Consider the following 16,853-nt stretch of genomic DNA (forward strand, 5'->3'; position numbering starts at 1 on the left):
CTTATCATGAGGTCCTATATCAAAAACCTTTGCAAAATCCAAGTATATTATTGTGTATCCTTCTCCTCTGTCCAAGGAAGCAGTCACTTTATTGTAATAAGTAAGTAGATTACTGAAACATGACCTCCCTTTAGCAAATCCATGCTGTCCATCAAAGATAATACCATTGTTTTTAACCCAACTCTGGATCCTAGTTCTCACAAGCTTCTCCAACAACTTAACCACAACACCTGACACAGAGATAGGCCTATAGTTTGATGCTTGAGTTCGATCACCTCCTTTATGAAGTGGCACAATCTTGCCCTCCTTCCACTCCTTAAGAACTTGACCAAGTGCAAGACTCATATTAAAAAAATATGTCAAGGCAGGTGTGAACTCCCTGGCACATTCCTTCAGAATATGCGGTGATATATTATCAAGTCCCACAGCATTATTTAAATCTAGTTTACTCAACTCCCCAAACACCTCTTGCTCAGTTACAGTCTCTCTTCCCCATCATCATCAACTGCTCTCAATCTCTCCATGAAGTCACATTCACAAGATTGAAAGATCTTTATGAACTGCTCATTAAGTATCTCCACCACACATTCTGCCACAGCAGTCTTTATACCATTTTCTCCAATCAATGTCATCTTTCCATAATCATTCTTTTTTTTGCTGGCTACATATTGAAAGAACTCCCTAGGATTCTTTTTGGCTTCATTAACTAACTGCTGTTCATACCTCTCTTTAGCTACTCTCAATAACCAAGTCACCCTCCTTGCCTGGTCTTTGTAGACCTCATGAAATAATTACTTCCACTTCTCTTATGCTGCCTCCACAATGCCCTTTTTTTCTGTATTGCATGCTTAATCTCTTTATTCATCCATCTCACACCTACCTTATTTAACCTTCTCACCCTTGGAAAACATTTAGACATTGCATCTACTAGATAGTTTTTGAAAATCCCCCAAGCTGCATTGATCTCTTATAAACCACTAGATTATGATCCCACTAATTCATGAAGGAAAACATTAAAAAGGCTTCATAAAAATGTTTCATCTCGCATCCTGACATAGTTTAAAACTCAAACTGTTTAGTCCCCCCAATATATATTAATTGCCAAAAAATTAATAAACCTAATAACCCTCTCTATTCCATAGTAGATGCTACTTACTCCATCTTTTAAATTAGGCACACAGTTCACTAAATCCTTAACCCTACTTACTGGTCATTCTTCTTATTATTAAAAATTCCACTCATTTCAAATTTTTAATCCAAAATATAGTTTTAGTCAATAATGATATCATGATTAGCATTGATATCATCTTTTTTATCAATATTCCTCTTTTTAAAACTTTAAAAAAATTTTATTAAAAAATCCCTTCCCCTTTTAATATCAATGATATTAAAAATATCATTGATATTTTGAATTTTACCATTCATTTCACTTGGAAAGTTACTATTTATAAACAGACTGCGGGTACAGCCATGGTCTCTCCCCATCTAGCCAATTATTATATGAAGCATTTTGAAATATATGCTCTTGATGCTGCTGTTCTCAAACCTTCTATCTGGTTAAGATACACTGATAATGTGTTCTCTATTTGGCCGCATGGTTCAGACAAGTTAAGACTTCTTCCTCCTCCTCGATCTTAACAGACTGCACCCAAGAATCCAGTTCACTATAGAAAAAGAAAATAATAATAGCCTGCCTTTTCTAGATACTCTAATTACGTCTTCCCAACGGCACCCTTTTTTTCTCAGTTTACTGAAATCCCATCCAAACAGTAGATACATACATACACAAACTTTCCCCCTCTCAATAATATGGTATTATAGAAACCCTTGTTAATAGAGAATCCAATCTCTGTTCTTCTGAGGCTGATCTTACTGCTAAACTCTCCTTTATTCACCAGACTTTACTGTCCAATGGCTATAATGCCAAAAATATCAACAAGTTAATTGTTCCTTCCATCTTTTCACGTCCCTCTCAACATGTTGACTATGGTAATGCTATTATGTTCCTTATATCTAAGGCATCTCAAAAAAAATCTAAAAAAGTACCTTCTCTGCAGGCTATTCAAACCTTATCTAAAGCTGGCTACCAACATTCACTCTCCCAAGGAGTCCCTACATCCTCAATCAGTTCCAGGTGTTTACAAAGTTCCTTGTTCCTGCAACTTAACTTAACTTATTATGGTCAAACTGGGAGATCTGCTAACATTTGCCTAGAAGAACATAAGAAATACATCTGTCACCATAAGTGTGGTCAGTCAGGGCTTCAAATGGGAAAAAAAATACTATGCTTCACCATAAAAACAAAATGAAAGTATTTTTTAGATCAGCAGTGGAATTAAAAAACTGACCTAACTTTAATAAATATGGTTATATTAAACCATATTTATAAAATTAATATGGTTTAATTAATTTTATGCCTCTCACCCAACATAGATGAAGCTAGCCATCAGCAGCCATGCAGGACACCCCCTCATAGGACTTTAGGCTTTCAGTCTAATCTTTTTCATTTAGTGTTTGTACAAATTCGTGTGTTTTTGCAATTTTAATATTGTTTTCCTGACGATGTGTCAGTGACTGAGATGTAATGTAGGAATGATTAAATGTGTTATTTAATTATTTATATGTACTGTATTTATTCCATTAAACTCCATAATGAGTTCCAGAATGTAAGTCTAAATAAGAGATCTTGATGTGATGATGGATAAGGATCTAAAATTTTTGAGGACACATTGCCAAAATTGTGAGAATTAATTCTGGCAATGAACAAATAAATTCCATTAGGATAATGTGGTCTATTAAAGACCACATATGGATTACTGTGCACAGATCTGTTTGCCTGGTTTTCAAAAGGATGAAAAGATATCGAGAAAGGATTCAGGAACAATTGACTAAAGTGGTTTCTGGTCTCTGAAATGTTGAGCATGAAGAAAAGTTGAGAAGTTGCAATTTGCTGAGTCTAGTGGATAGACTGAAGAGGGGTAATGTAATAGAGACTTACATATTGGTAGGAGGTTGTTATAAGATTATTATTGAAGAGGTTTTTCATCCCCAGAAGCTGTATAAGGAAGGTGTGAGTAACTGAGCGAGAAACACATTTTTTGCATGGAGATTTATGAATAATTGGAATCCATCACCTTAGAATATGCTGTCTGCAGAGAATCTGAATGTATTTAAGGTGTGTGTGAGAGAGAGACAAAGGGACCTTCTGTGATGAGTCTTTGACTCTGTCTTGGGATAGTAATAATTAACATTGGCAGTCTAGTGAACATAGAAACAGAAAAAAGAGTTCTTGCTAAATATTTAGGGGTATAAGTAGATGAAGGGCTTCGATTTACAACTCATGTCAGTCATGCCTGCTGAAAAACAAATAGGACAATAATGCAGCTATACCCATTACTGAATCATCATAGCCAGCTAATTGCAGAATTTAAACTGCTACTATACATGATGCTCATCAGGCCAGTCCTGATGTATGGCTCACCATCCTACATGAAAATGCTGTAAAATTCTTTGGAAATGCTGTTATACTGAACAGCAAAGTTTTTAAAACCCACTGTCAGAAGCCCAAAATGGTGAGCCAAAGGCTGAATAATATTCCAAGTCTATTATGGTCTATTACCTAGCAGTAGACTAAAACAAACAAATATCTTAGGACCAAATATCCCCAAAAACCATACTGAACAAGTATTAAAAAAGTATATCAAAGACAACCTTGCTGGCCGAGTGGTTAGTGTGTCCGCTCTTCAGTCAAGAGGCTGTGGGTTTGAATCCTGCCGTGGGCATGGATGTTTGTGATTGTCTGTGGAAATACTAGTGGTGGCGGTCGGCAGTAGATGGCGTTGGTGTAGTTACAGTCAATTGGTGGATTGTGAGTGGTGGAAGCAGAGTTGTAGAGTAGATGCCCTCCCTCAATGAGTCTTTGGACTCCCTGGAGATGACAAATAATAATAATAATAATAAGACAAAAAATAAATTCACTGGTAGTCAATAGTCCACAATGGGTGAGCCAAGTGTTCAATAATATTCCTTAATCCAGAAATTTTGTTGCAAATCCATCAAAGGCATAAAGGACCACAGGTCCAATCGGTTTATCTTGCCAGAATAGTTAACAATTAATCATAGCATCCTGTTTTGTCTGGTTATTATTATTATTATTATTCGTGACACCTCCAAGGAGTCCAGAGACTCATCAAGAGAGGACACCTATTGTACAATTTTCCATCTCAACCACTACACCGAACCTCTACTACCAATCATCAACATAAGCGCCATCTACTGGCCGCCACCACCACCACCACAGCTAGTATTTTTTTGTCTGTAAATTGCGTGTATTCTGAAGGGCTGATCTGTCTGTATGCGGGATGAAAAAACCGAGTTTCCGGGAGAAAAAACTCTGCTATCTCCGTATGAGATCGGCTAACTCGCCTTCGATTGAAAACGTCCATATAAAGATTCCTCCCATCATGACGAGAATCGAACTTAGGCCTTTTCCAATTGAAGGGCGCAACGTACTGTCATTCTTCCAATTGTGCTACAGAGGCTCTTAAGGTTCTCACTGATTATTCTAATATGTTTGTCTGGGAGCTATCCTGGAAGGGGAGGGGGTGCAAACTTTGCTTTCTCCGGTGGAGCATCAGGGCTTTGTGAACTGAAGGTTTGTTTCCTACCATGGAGAGCTAGTGCTTGGTGTGTAGGTTTTTGTTGTGATGCTACTGCTATGTAGAGCTGAGGCTTGACATGGGACAGACTTGGTCATGTGGGCTGAGATCTGGCTCCATGTTTCTGGAGCTAAGGCTGTTAAGATTTTTGAAAACTTTTTGAGTTACATGAGAAAGCGGTTTTTTTTAGATCACTTATTTATATTTATATATTTTTTAGGGATCATGTGGGTTTTGATGCATGACTTGAAAGGAAGTGTTCATTGCATTATGGGATAGTAAAGAAATTCATGCGAAGTCATCAACTTCTTGTATCTCTGTAGAAGTAGTTTAGTTGTGAAGATACTTCATGTGCAAACTTTGTTTGCTTACACTTGGATAAAGGATTATCACAAATATACCTTCCAGAAATTATCATTATAATTTCTTGCTAATTATAATTTATGTAATAGATAAATTATCATAACTGTGTGACCATCACCATTAATCTGCTCATCAGAGGCCTGAAATGGCTTAAAGAATTATGTGTAGCAGTCTCTATAACAGGCTTTCAGATTACCTGCCATGCAGTCTACCAAACCAACAGTACTATAGATTTAAAACCTTCTAAAGATTCTTAAATAAATAAATATATGCACATGCATGTGTGTGTGTGTGTGTGTGTGTGTGTGTGTATTTATGGATTTTTTTTTTTAAATTACAATATTAAAACATAACAGTACTATAGGTTTACAACCTTTTTTTAGATAAGATTGTTAAATAATCCCCCCCCATATATATATATATATATATATATGACTATGTGGATTTTTTTTTTAATATTTATCTTTTTTTTTTTTAAAAAAAAATTACAATATTAAACCATTTTTGTTTTCTTAGCTTGGTGAAAAAGGTAAAAGGTTGAGAAGACCCCATTTTCTTAGTAACGTCAATACTGTTTTAAGGTTTCTGGAAAGAAGAAGGGTATGTAAAATGATTTCATCTGAAATATTTATTAAAGTTGTTGCACAAATTGAAATTTTTATATTTTTTATTTAACAGTGATCATCCCAAAAAAAAAAAAAAAAAAAAAAAAAAAATATATATATATATATATATATATATATATATATATAATGTGAATCTCACTCTCATGAAAGTCTATTATATATGTACCACTGAAGGACTAAGAGTTAGATAAATAATTTATAAACATGGAACTGTTTCAATTTATTGTAGTCCTTCGGTAAGTTTGGTGAGAGCAAAACAAATAATGATTATGAGATATATTAACTATAGCAGTGTACACTTGACAGAGGAAACAGCATAGTAAACAAACAGTAGTAAGGAATGGAATTTCTGGAATTCTTGGGACAAAAAGAAGATAACACAGAGGATTGCTGCAATAATGAGAAGGACACTTACCTGCAGAGATAAAACAGTTATCATTCCGTTGTATAAGACCCTGATCAGACCACACTTGGACTATTGTTCTTAGAATTAGTTCCCAGGATTTGAAGGGGATAAATTAACTGTGGAAAGGGCATAAAGGCGAATAACAAAGATGGTTTCAGGACTGTACAATGATAGTTATGAGGATCGGCTGAGGGAATGTGGACTACAGAGTTTGGTGGATAGAAGAAGGAGAGGTGATATGATTGAGACTTTTAAACTGTTGAGAGGTGGTTACAGGGTTGACACTGGGGAGTTCTTTCGCTTGGTTGAACAGCAAGAAGGAGTGATGATAAGAGGCAATTCCTGGAAGTTACGAAAGGAAACTGTGAGCAAGAGGGTGAGGAGTGGTTTCTTTGCATGGAGGGTGGTTGAACCATGGAATGCATTGCCTGATGGAGTGGTGAGAGCAAGAACGGTCAATGAGTTCAAGGAGTGGTATGATAGACTTTGTGTTTCTTGGGGGGGGGGGGACCTCCCCTCAATGAGTCTTGATAGACTTTGTGTTTCTTAGGAAAGACTTCCCACGATGAGTCTTTTGACTCCATGGAGGCCTGAATAATAATAATAATAATAATAATAATAAATGTCTCAGAAACATATAGTAGAAGAACACAAGAATGAAGAGTTTTGGTTCTTTAGAGGATATGATTGTAACTGAGATGTCAGTCTTGCCCCATTGGGGAGAGTAGCCATGCAGACTTGGAGGTTGAATAGACATTCAGAAGTATCAAGGAGAAATGATTTTATTCTGGAATTATAAGGAAGGTGACTATAATAATCTTAGAATTAGCTTGGTGTAGTTTCATAGGGGGAGGAATTGCAAAGGAGAGTTAATAGCAGTGCATGAGAGCTAGTTAAGGAATATTTATCAACATTAGTGGCAAATTATTATTATTATTTATATAGGTAAGGAGCCTGTGTAGCTCAGTGGATGTGGCGTTTGCACACCACCGCGCTTGGCCGCACGAAGGAAGACTTGGTTTCGAGTCTAGTCGGCGACTAGAAGAAATTTTTCTAAGCCTTTTTTCGACCGGTTCCCGAGTTAGTCGATCTCTGGCACGGGCAAGCAGGTTTTTCCTCCCGGAAACTCGGGTTTTTCGCCCTGTAAACTCAAGAAAATCGACCGTAGAACCCACATTATTTCAGACATTAAATATATTGTGTTAGGGTTAGAGACCACGAGATGGCGGCACATTTGAGCCGTCTCTCTTCACTGCGTACCGCTTAATTAGTGATAGCCTTGGGCCATCTGTCTCTGATTGGGTACCAGTGGAGATTGAACTGCCCACTCAGTCTCCAAAAGTTAGATAGGGCTAAATGGCCTCGCCTACTCCCGTATATACGGGAATAAAAAGGCGTTAGCTGATAGCTGATTATATAGGTACTCCAATGAGTCAGAAGACTCATTGCAGGAGACCTATTCTATTCATTAACACAATACCCATCATACATCTCCTTAAACCTATTCACTGTTGGAGCACTCACAGCCTCCTCTGGCACTCATTCACCAATCTCGAAGAAAAGAACCTAGTCTGTATACCCTTACTAACACTCTTAAACGACTTCCAAGTGTGGCCCCTTGTTTTCTCCCTACTACCCATGTATTGAAAAATTTCTTCCGTGTCAATCTTATAGCATCCCTTAAGTAACTTAAGTTTCTATTATATATCCTCCACATTTCAGCTAAACTCTGCAACCTACACACACTCCCAATCTATCCTCATAGGGAACATTCCACAGACCTGTCACCAGCTTGGCCACTTGTATCTAAATCCTCTCCACCACCTTCCGATTCCCAAGAAATGCAAGTGACCAAATCTGTGCACAGTAGTCAACATGTGGCCAAATTATAGCCTTATAAAAAGGGATAATAACCTTCCTATCTTTATTTGTCAATGTGCTATTTAACTGTTATAATATGTCCTCTGAAGTTCAAACTTCTATCTACCACCACCTCCAGATCCCTAGCCTCATCAATTTTATGTAAACTAGTACCATCAATATGATATCAAGTGTGTGTGTGTGTGTGTGTGTGTGTGTGTGTGTGTGTGTGTGTGTGTGTGTGTGTGTGTGTGTGTGTGTGTGTGTGTGTGTGTGTGTGTAATCTTTTCATCCTGAAGTGTGCATTACTTTACATTTTAGAACATTAAATTGACAAACCATTGTCTTGTGTCCACCTTGCCAATTTATTTAAATCATCTTGTAAATCGTCTACATCACCTTTATCAACTATTGCCCTCCCTAGTTTTGCATAAATGGCAAACAACTGAATGCCGCCCTTCAAATCTTCTGCTATATCATTAATATACATATTAACGAGTAGTAGTCCTAGTACAGAGCCCTTGGGCACTCCACTAGTCACCCTCAATTGTCCTGATTCCACACCACCATACACCACCATCTGATCTCCGTCTATCAGCAACCCCTATCCATGCCCCCAGCTTCATATTCATTCCCATTTGTTCCAACTTATGTAATAATTTTCTATGCAGTATTCTATCAAATGCCTTTGGAAAGTCTAGAAATATCACGGTGTAGCCATTTCCTTTATTCAATTCTGCTGTCGCCGTATTATAAAATGTGAATAAATTATAATGATGCAAAATATATATATACATACATGAGAAGCGCTGTGGATGCGATTTGAAGAGCTCCTGATTCAGATAAGTTTTACTAGGAATAATTAAGTATATGTGCGTAATTGTTTGAGTAAGAGCGGCTGTAAATATTATGTGCTACTGGTATTATTAGTGTGGGGGATTTTTCTTGCCTAAACTAATTACGAAATCATTATCATTAGACCTAGTAACCTGCAGAGAGGAAAAAAAAAAAAAAATGACGGCGGCATTGTCATTCCATGGTTTTAATTTGGATTTCAGTCGTTTCGTTAAATGTGAGGTCTGTTATATGTATTCCTTCGATTACATAAATGATTTGTGGATGTTTAGTGCGGATGGAAGAAGGGTGTGTGCGAAGTGTGACCTGAATGAGGAACTGATGTATTCAAATATGAAATTGATGACAGAAAGTGTTAGTACCGTGTCACGAGTGCACGTTTGAAAGAGATGGATGGTGAGAAAGAGAGGTGAAAAAATGTTAAAAAATCAGGAAAAAAGAAAAAGAGCAATTTGAAAACCATAACAGATATTAAAAGGGACGAAAATGAGGCAGAAAGAAACGAAATTGAGAGAACGAATAAAAGTAGAAATGATGTGATGCAGAAATCGCAATTGAAAAAAATAGAAAGAATAAATGATAGCGAAAAAAGAACGAATGATGGCGAAAGTTGGACGCATGCTGGACTGAAAGTACTGAAACAAAGAAAGATGAATGAGAGTAAAAGTGAGAAGAATGATAGAGAAAGTTGGACACATGTTAGTCCAAAAGTACGGAAACAAAGAAAGATAAATGAGAGCGAAAGTGAGAAGAATGATAGTGAAAGTTGGACGTATGTTGGACCGAAAGTATGGAAACAAAGAAGGATGAATAAGAGGGAAAGTGAAAGAGGGGTCGAGAGTTAGAAAGTTAGAAAGATTTAATGATAGAGAGAATGTGTCGCGAGATTCGGAAAGTGAATTGAATTGGATGAGGCAAGAAATGAAATGGATGTGGAATGAAATTAAGAGAATTCAGGTCAAAACTATTAAAATAAATCATGATGGCATGAAAGAGTTAACGAAAGATGAGCGAGTGGTGTTGTATGGCGACTCCATTATTAAAGGTGTGCTACAGGATAAAATGCACAAGGTATGTTTTCCAGGCGGTAAAATGAGTAGAGTGATTGAGGCATTGGATATGAGGCAGGAGCGAGCAAAAGAGTTAATAGTATTAATTGGTACAAATGATTTGAGAGAGAACAAAGAGCATGTCAAAATGAATATCAGGAGGCTGCTTGGAAAGATAAAAGAGAATAGTGTGACAGGAAGGGTAGTCAGTGTGTTGCTTAGGTATGATTGTGGTGAAATGAGGCAGAGAGCAAAGATTATGAATGATATTCTGGCTGAAATGTTTGAGGAGATGGGAGTACAGTTTGTTAATGTGTGGAATGAGTTTGAGGGATGAAGTGAGCTGTATGGGAGCAATGGACTGCATTTGAGTGGTTATGGTGTGAGTCGCTTGGAGAGACTGCTGCTGGAAAGTGGAGAAGTGAATAGAGAGAATGAATCAGATCAAGAGGGGAGTGATGCGGAAGAGCAGGAGAGTAAGACAGGAGAGATTGAAGAAGTGGATATGAATGGGGAAGTGAGTGGTATGAGTATAGAAAATGAGAGAATGGGTGTGCAAGAGGAGCAGGGAAACGGCGAGGCTCAGGGTGGACAGGGATACACAGCGTGAGAAAGGTGGATGCTCCAAGAGGAGGTGAGAGAATGTGTAGGTAGGAAAGAAATGAGATGACCAAGGATCAAGAGGAAACAGATGGAATTTCAAAGAGCTCTAAAATGAAGAAGCAGAAAGGAAAATGGCCCCAGTCCAACATGGAGAGATCACATTGACTGAGTGGTATCAGTAGAACTAGCTGTAGATCCAGAAATGAGCTATTGTGTTTGTATACCAATGCTAGAAGTATAAGAAACAAGGCGGATGAAATGGTTGCACTAATTGCATCTGTTCACCCAAAGATTGTCGGAATAAGTGAGACATGGTTAGATGAGGACGACATCCTGACAGGAATAGAGATGAAAAGGTATGACGTGTTTCATGATAGAAGGATAGAAGGGGTAAAAAGGGAGCGGGAGTGCTATTGACGATAGAGAAAGAGTTATGACCATACAAGGTAGAGATGCAAGAGGGAAATAGGGCCAGTGGTTATGAGACAATATGGTGTGAGATAAAGCTGAATAGAATCAAATACTTGGTGGGATGTTGTTATAGACCAGGTAATGTGGATGGTGGTAATAGTGAAATGTATAGTCAAATAAGCCAAACAAATAAGAAAAGGGTGATCATTATAGGTGATTTTAATTATGGCAATATAGACTGGAATGAAGAGATAGCAACTGGAAGTAAAGAAAATGAGTTTCTTTAGTTTTTGAGGGATAACTACCTCAGACAGTATGTAACAGAGGGCACACGAGGATTAAAGGTCTTGGATTTGGTCATCTCATCAGAGGATGTAATTATAAATGAGGTGTCAAATCATCCACCAATTGGTGAAAGTGACCATGAGGTGATTACTTGGGTGGTTGCCAGCAGTGCAAGGACCCCTGTGAAAAAAGGGTATATGTGGAATTACAAGGAGGGTGATTATGAAGAGCTCAGGCGACAGCTTGCAGGTGTAGCATGGAATGAGGAGTTAGCGGGAAAAGAGAACAATGCAGCTTGGGGGATTTTCACAAACTATTTAGTAGATGCAATATCTGAATGTATTCCATGGGTGAGAAGGTTAAATAAGATAGGTGTGAGATGGATGAATAAAGAGATTAAGCATGCAATACAGAGAAAATGAGCATTGTGGAGGCAGCATAAGAGAAGTGGAAGTAACCAATTTCATGAGGTCTACAAAGACCAGGCAAGGAGGGTGACTTGGTTATTGAGAGTAGCTAAAGAGAGGTATGAACAGCAATTAGCTAATGAAGCCAAAAAGAATCCTAGGGAGTTCTTTCGATATGTAGACAGCAAAAGAAAGAATTATTATGGAAGGATGACATTGATTGGAGGAAATGGTATAAAGACAGCTGTTGCAGAATGTGTGGTGGAGATACTTAATGAGCATTTCATAAAGATCTTTCAATCTTGTGAATGTGACTTCATGGAGAGATTGAGAGCAGTTGATGATAGGGAGGAGAGACTGACTGTAAGTGAGCAAGAGGTGTTTGGGGAGTTGAGTATACTAGATATAAATTAGGCTGTGGGACTTGATAATATATCACCGTGTATTCTGAAGGAATGTGCCAGAGAGTTGACACCTGCCTTTACATATTTTTTTAATACAAGTCTTGCACTTGGTCAAGTTCATAAAGAGTGGAAGGAGGGCAAGATTGTGCCACTTCATAAAGGAGGTGATCGAACTCAAGCATCAAACTATAGGCCTATCTCTGTGTCAGGTGTTGTGGTTAAGTTGTTGGAGAAGCTTGTGAGAACTAGGATCCAGAGTTGGGTTAACAACAATGGTATTATCTTTGATGGACAGCATGGATTTGCTAAAGGGAGGTCATGTTTTAGTAGTCTACTTACTTATTACAATAAAGTGACTGCTTCCTTGGACAGAGGAGAAGGATACACAGTATTATACTTGGATTTCGCAAAAGCTTTTGATAGAGTACCTCATGATAATTTGACAGTGAAACTAGAGCAGATGGGGTTGGATATTAGATTTATGCGTTCGATTGGAGACTGGCTATCTGATAGGTATCAAGAATTTGTGTATTGGGGTGCGATATCCAGGAAAAGAAAAGTCACTAGTGGAGTGCTTCAGGGGTCTGTTTTAGGGCCATTACTATTTAACTTGTATATTAATGATATTGGTGAAGATTTGGATGGAGATATTCAGTTGTTTGCAGATGATGCAAAGTTTGGACGAACCATAAAGAGTAGCAAAGATGTTGTGGCCTTGCAAGAAGACTTGAATAAATTGAGTGATTGGGCAAGTAAATGGTGATGTGAGTTAAATGTTGCAAAATGTAAGGTTTTAAAATTTGGAAAACAAAGATGGGATGCAGAATTTATGCTTGGTGAAGATATATTGTTGGAGGTAGAGGAAATAAGAGATCTGAGGGTGATAGTGGATAAGGATCTAAAATTTAGGGGACACATCGCCAAAATTGTGAAGACAACACATTCATTCCACGTTCATGCCGGCAGGCACATGAACGGTATAAAGTGCAGGCCAGAAGGGTAACGAGTGTGGTAAGAAAAGCAAAAAACCATTACAAAAGAACATTGGCCATGCAGGCTAAAGAGAATCCTAAACAGTTTTTTCGATAGGGTGATAGGTGGATGATAGTGGATAAGGATCTAAAATTTAGGGGACACATCGCAAAATTGTGAAGACAACACATTCATTTCACGTTCATACCGGAAGGCACATGAACGGTATAAAGCGCAGGCCAGAATGGTAACGAGTGTGGTAAGAAAAGCAAAAAACGATTATGAAAGAACATTGGCCATGCAGGCTAAAGAAAATCCTAAACAGTTTTTTCGATATGTTGCAAGTAAAAGGAAAAATGTATATGGCAGCATGATTTTAAAGAATGGTGATGGTAGGGAGGTAACTGAATCAGTTGATATAGTTGAGTTACTGAGTGAGCACTTTGCAAGAATATATCATCCAGGTGGTGACATTACAGAAACGAATGAACCAGTAGATTATACGGGAATTGTGGTGAATGAAGTGGAGGTGAGTAGTCTATTGCATAACCTCCAATGTCAATACATCTGTGGGATTGGATGGTATATCAGCTTGTGTCGTACGAGAAGCATGGCAAGAGTGTCATTGCCATGCATGGAAGCGGGGCATGAGTGTGGTTGACAAGGATGTTAGAGCTAGGTTTTTTACTTGGAGAGTGTTGAATGAGTGGAATAAGCTTCCAGAGTCTGTTGTGGGTGCTACGACCGTGAATGAGTTCAAGGTAAGGTATGATAGATACTGTGTGAATGTCGAATAATTGTTCTTGACATGATGTTAGGGCCTCCCTCGATGAGTCTGTCGACTCCTTGGAGTTGCCCGGAATAATAATAATAATAATAATAATAATAATAATAATAATAATAATAATAACACAAAGGCTTCTGGGAATGATGTGGTGGACACTGACGTGTAGAAATAGGGCGATTCTTGTTCCGTTGTATAAAGCTTTGATTAGGCCGGGGTTTCAGAAGAATGAAGAGATGTTGGAAAGGGTCCAAAGGCGACTGACTAAGGTAGTTTCTGACCTCTGGAATCTTGAGTATGAGGACAGATTGAGAAGATTTAATTTGCAGAGTCTGATGGAGAGGAGGAAGAGGTGGGGAGATATGATAGAGACCTACAAGTTAGTAAGTGGTTGTTATAAGATCAATAGTCGAGAAGTTCTACAGAGAGTAGTGGGAGATCAGGAGAGAACCAGAGGTCATCCCTGGAAACTGTATAAAGAGGGTGTGAGTAGGGGAGTGAGAAGCAGGTTTTTTTTGTGCAGAGTTGTGAATGATTGGAATGCCTTGCCTGAGAGTGTGGTGTCTGCAAGGAGTTTGAGTGTGTTTAAGACACGGTATGATGAGATGTGTGTGTGTGTGTGTGATAAAAGGACCTCCCAGATGAGTCTTTGACTCAATGAGGTCTTGAGGTAATAATAATAATAATAAATTAATTCAAGAGGAGGTATGATAGATATTGGTTTGATAGTTTGGGCCTCCCTCGATGCACTGCTGATATCTTTCCCCAGAAATATGTTTCGGGGGAAAGATATTAGCAGTGCATGGGATAAAATCAGTGGGTATCTGAGGAAGGCAATATCAGAATGTATTCCCAAAAAAAAAAAAAGTGTTATGGAGAATTTACAAGGAGAAAGATGATCAGTACACCCATAACCAGTACAAGGTTCAAGCTAGGAAGGTTAAAAGCATTGTAAGAAAAGCTAAATCAGATTATGAGAAGACCTTAGCCAGGGAGATCAAGGGCAATCCCAAAGAGTTCTTCTGCTATGTGGCAAGTAAAAGGAAGAATGACTTTGGAAGGATAACCTTAGTGGGTGCTGATGGTATTGAAGTGACCAATTCAGATGTAATAGTAGAATTATTGAGTGATCACTTTTCAAAAGTCTATTACCCAAGTGAGGATATCTTTGTACCTGTAGCAATAACCAATGTGAGAATTGAAGTTAATAAATCAGAGGTACTTAGTATATTCCAGAATTTAAATGTAAACAGTGCTGTAGGTTTAGATGGAATATCAGCTCAGGTGTTGCATGAATGTGCAAAGGAATTGACAACGCATCTTACTTGGTTACTTAACTTAAGTTTGAACTCTGGTATGGTCCCTAGTGAGTGGAAGGAAGGCAAAGCGGTTCCTTGCACAACGGTGGCTCTAAGACTGCAGTAGTTAATTACAGACCAATCACCATCTTGGGAGTGGGGGTAAAAGTATTGAAAAAATTGGTCGAGAACAGAATTCAAGAACGGGTGGATCAGGATATGATACTCTATAGGAGCTAACATATTTTTGTTAAAGGTCGATCCTAGCTTAGCTATTTATTAACTTTTTATAATAGAATGACATCTGAGTTTGACAAGAGAAATGGCTACACAGTGATACTACTAGATTTTGCTAAGGCTTTTGACAAGATTCCCAATGGAGTACTGTTGCGCAAATTAGAGCAAATGGGGATGGATACTAAATTGGTGATATGGATAAGAGAATGGTTCATGGAGAAATACCAGAAAGTAGTGTATGGAGGAGCAGAGTTCAAGATGAGGGAGGTGATCAGTTGTGTGCCTCAGGGTTCAGTGTTTGGGCCATTGTTGTTTTATCTGTACATAAATGATATAGAAAATGGCTTGAAGGGAGATATTCAGTTGTTTGCTGATGATGCAAAGTTGAGTAGCACAATAAATTACTTTTTTAAATTACTAAAAGGTTTTTATAAGATTGATGCAGGGGAAATATTCAGCTGTGTGATAGTGATGGAAGAACAAGAGGTCATCCCTGGAAATTAAGAAAAAGTGTGGTTAACAAGGGTGTGAGGACTAGATTTTTTGCTTGGAAGGTGATGAGTTGGTGGAATGCATTGCCTGACTCAGTTGTGAGTTCTTCTTGTGTAAATTAATTCAAGAAGAGGTATGATAGATATTGTTTTGATAGTTTGGGTCTCCCTCGATGAGTCTACTACTCCATGGAGATACTTGTAATAATAATAATAATAATAATAACAACACCCCTACTAATAAATGGGTGGTTATTAAATTTCTGGATGCTCGTTGTCTGATGCTGAGACTAGTGTGCTAGCTAAAGGCCATGATTTTGACAAAGAAGGCTGTCCAGTAAGAACCCATTGTGAATTGTATTGAATCTCTCACCTATAGAATTGCTAAATTTCTTTCACATTTATTAACTGCCCATATTGGACAATTCAGATCATTTTTCAAGAATTTCATGTATTTTCTCAAAAAATTAAGAATATTTAAATACAAAAGTCCGATGTGTTAGTCACTTTGAGATTGTTTCTTTGTTTACAAGCATTCTGTTATCTGACTCTATATCATGATTTCCCTCCTGATGTTATAAAGATTTTTGAATTTGTTATCAATCAGGATATTTGAGATGGATGAACAAGATCTATAGAAAGATTGAAGGTAGTGCCATGGGTGGTCCTCTGTCTCCACCTTTGGGAAACTATTTTTTGAACCATCTGGAAGATACCTTGTTCTCATTCATTAATCCCCAACCCTCTCTTTGTTTTTTGTTTTTTTTGTTATGTCAGTGATATTGTTTGCTGTTTAGCCTCATTCTGAAAATGAACTTACCATTTTCCTACATCAGATCAATAGGCTTTCACCCACACATTCAGTTCTCCATGGAAAAAGAAAAAGAAAATGCTGGTGGTTTACCATTCTTAGATATCCTTATTCACAGTACTTTGTCAACTAGTGTTTATTGAAAACCTACTTTACTGGTAGATGCAATCATTAAAGTTCTGCTCATCATGAACTTCTCACAAAACTGGTGTTATTAATTCTTCAATTAGTTGATGACATAATGTGTACTCCTCTCCCTCAAGCTTAAAACAAATACTTCTCACTGTCAAAACTTTAATCTAATTGAATGGTTACATCCCTCATCAAAATCCA

At 37.8% G+C, this 16,853-nt stretch overlaps 1 protein-coding gene across 1 annotated transcript in view; it reads left to right on the forward strand.

Moving 5' to 3' along the window:
• LOC150102413 (calmin-like) overlaps positions 1–16,853 on the forward strand; it is a 291,766-nt gene that overhangs the window by 213,288 nt on the left and 61,625 nt on the right. Inside the window, exon 5 of the mRNA XM_090399572.1 lies at positions 5,538–5,621. Coding sequence (XP_090255698.1) covers positions 5,538–5,621 — 84 coding nt within the window. The remainder of the gene's footprint in view (positions 1–5,537; positions 5,622–16,853) is intronic.

The sequence above is a fragment of the Typopeltis vanoorti genome, chromosome 10 (genome assembly GCF_054136105.1).
Source record: "Typopeltis vanoorti isolate ZY-2024b chromosome 10, IOZ_Tvanoo_1.0, whole genome shotgun sequence".
Lineage (NCBI taxonomy): Eukaryota > Metazoa > Arthropoda > Arachnida > Uropygi > Thelyphonidae > Typopeltis > Typopeltis vanoorti.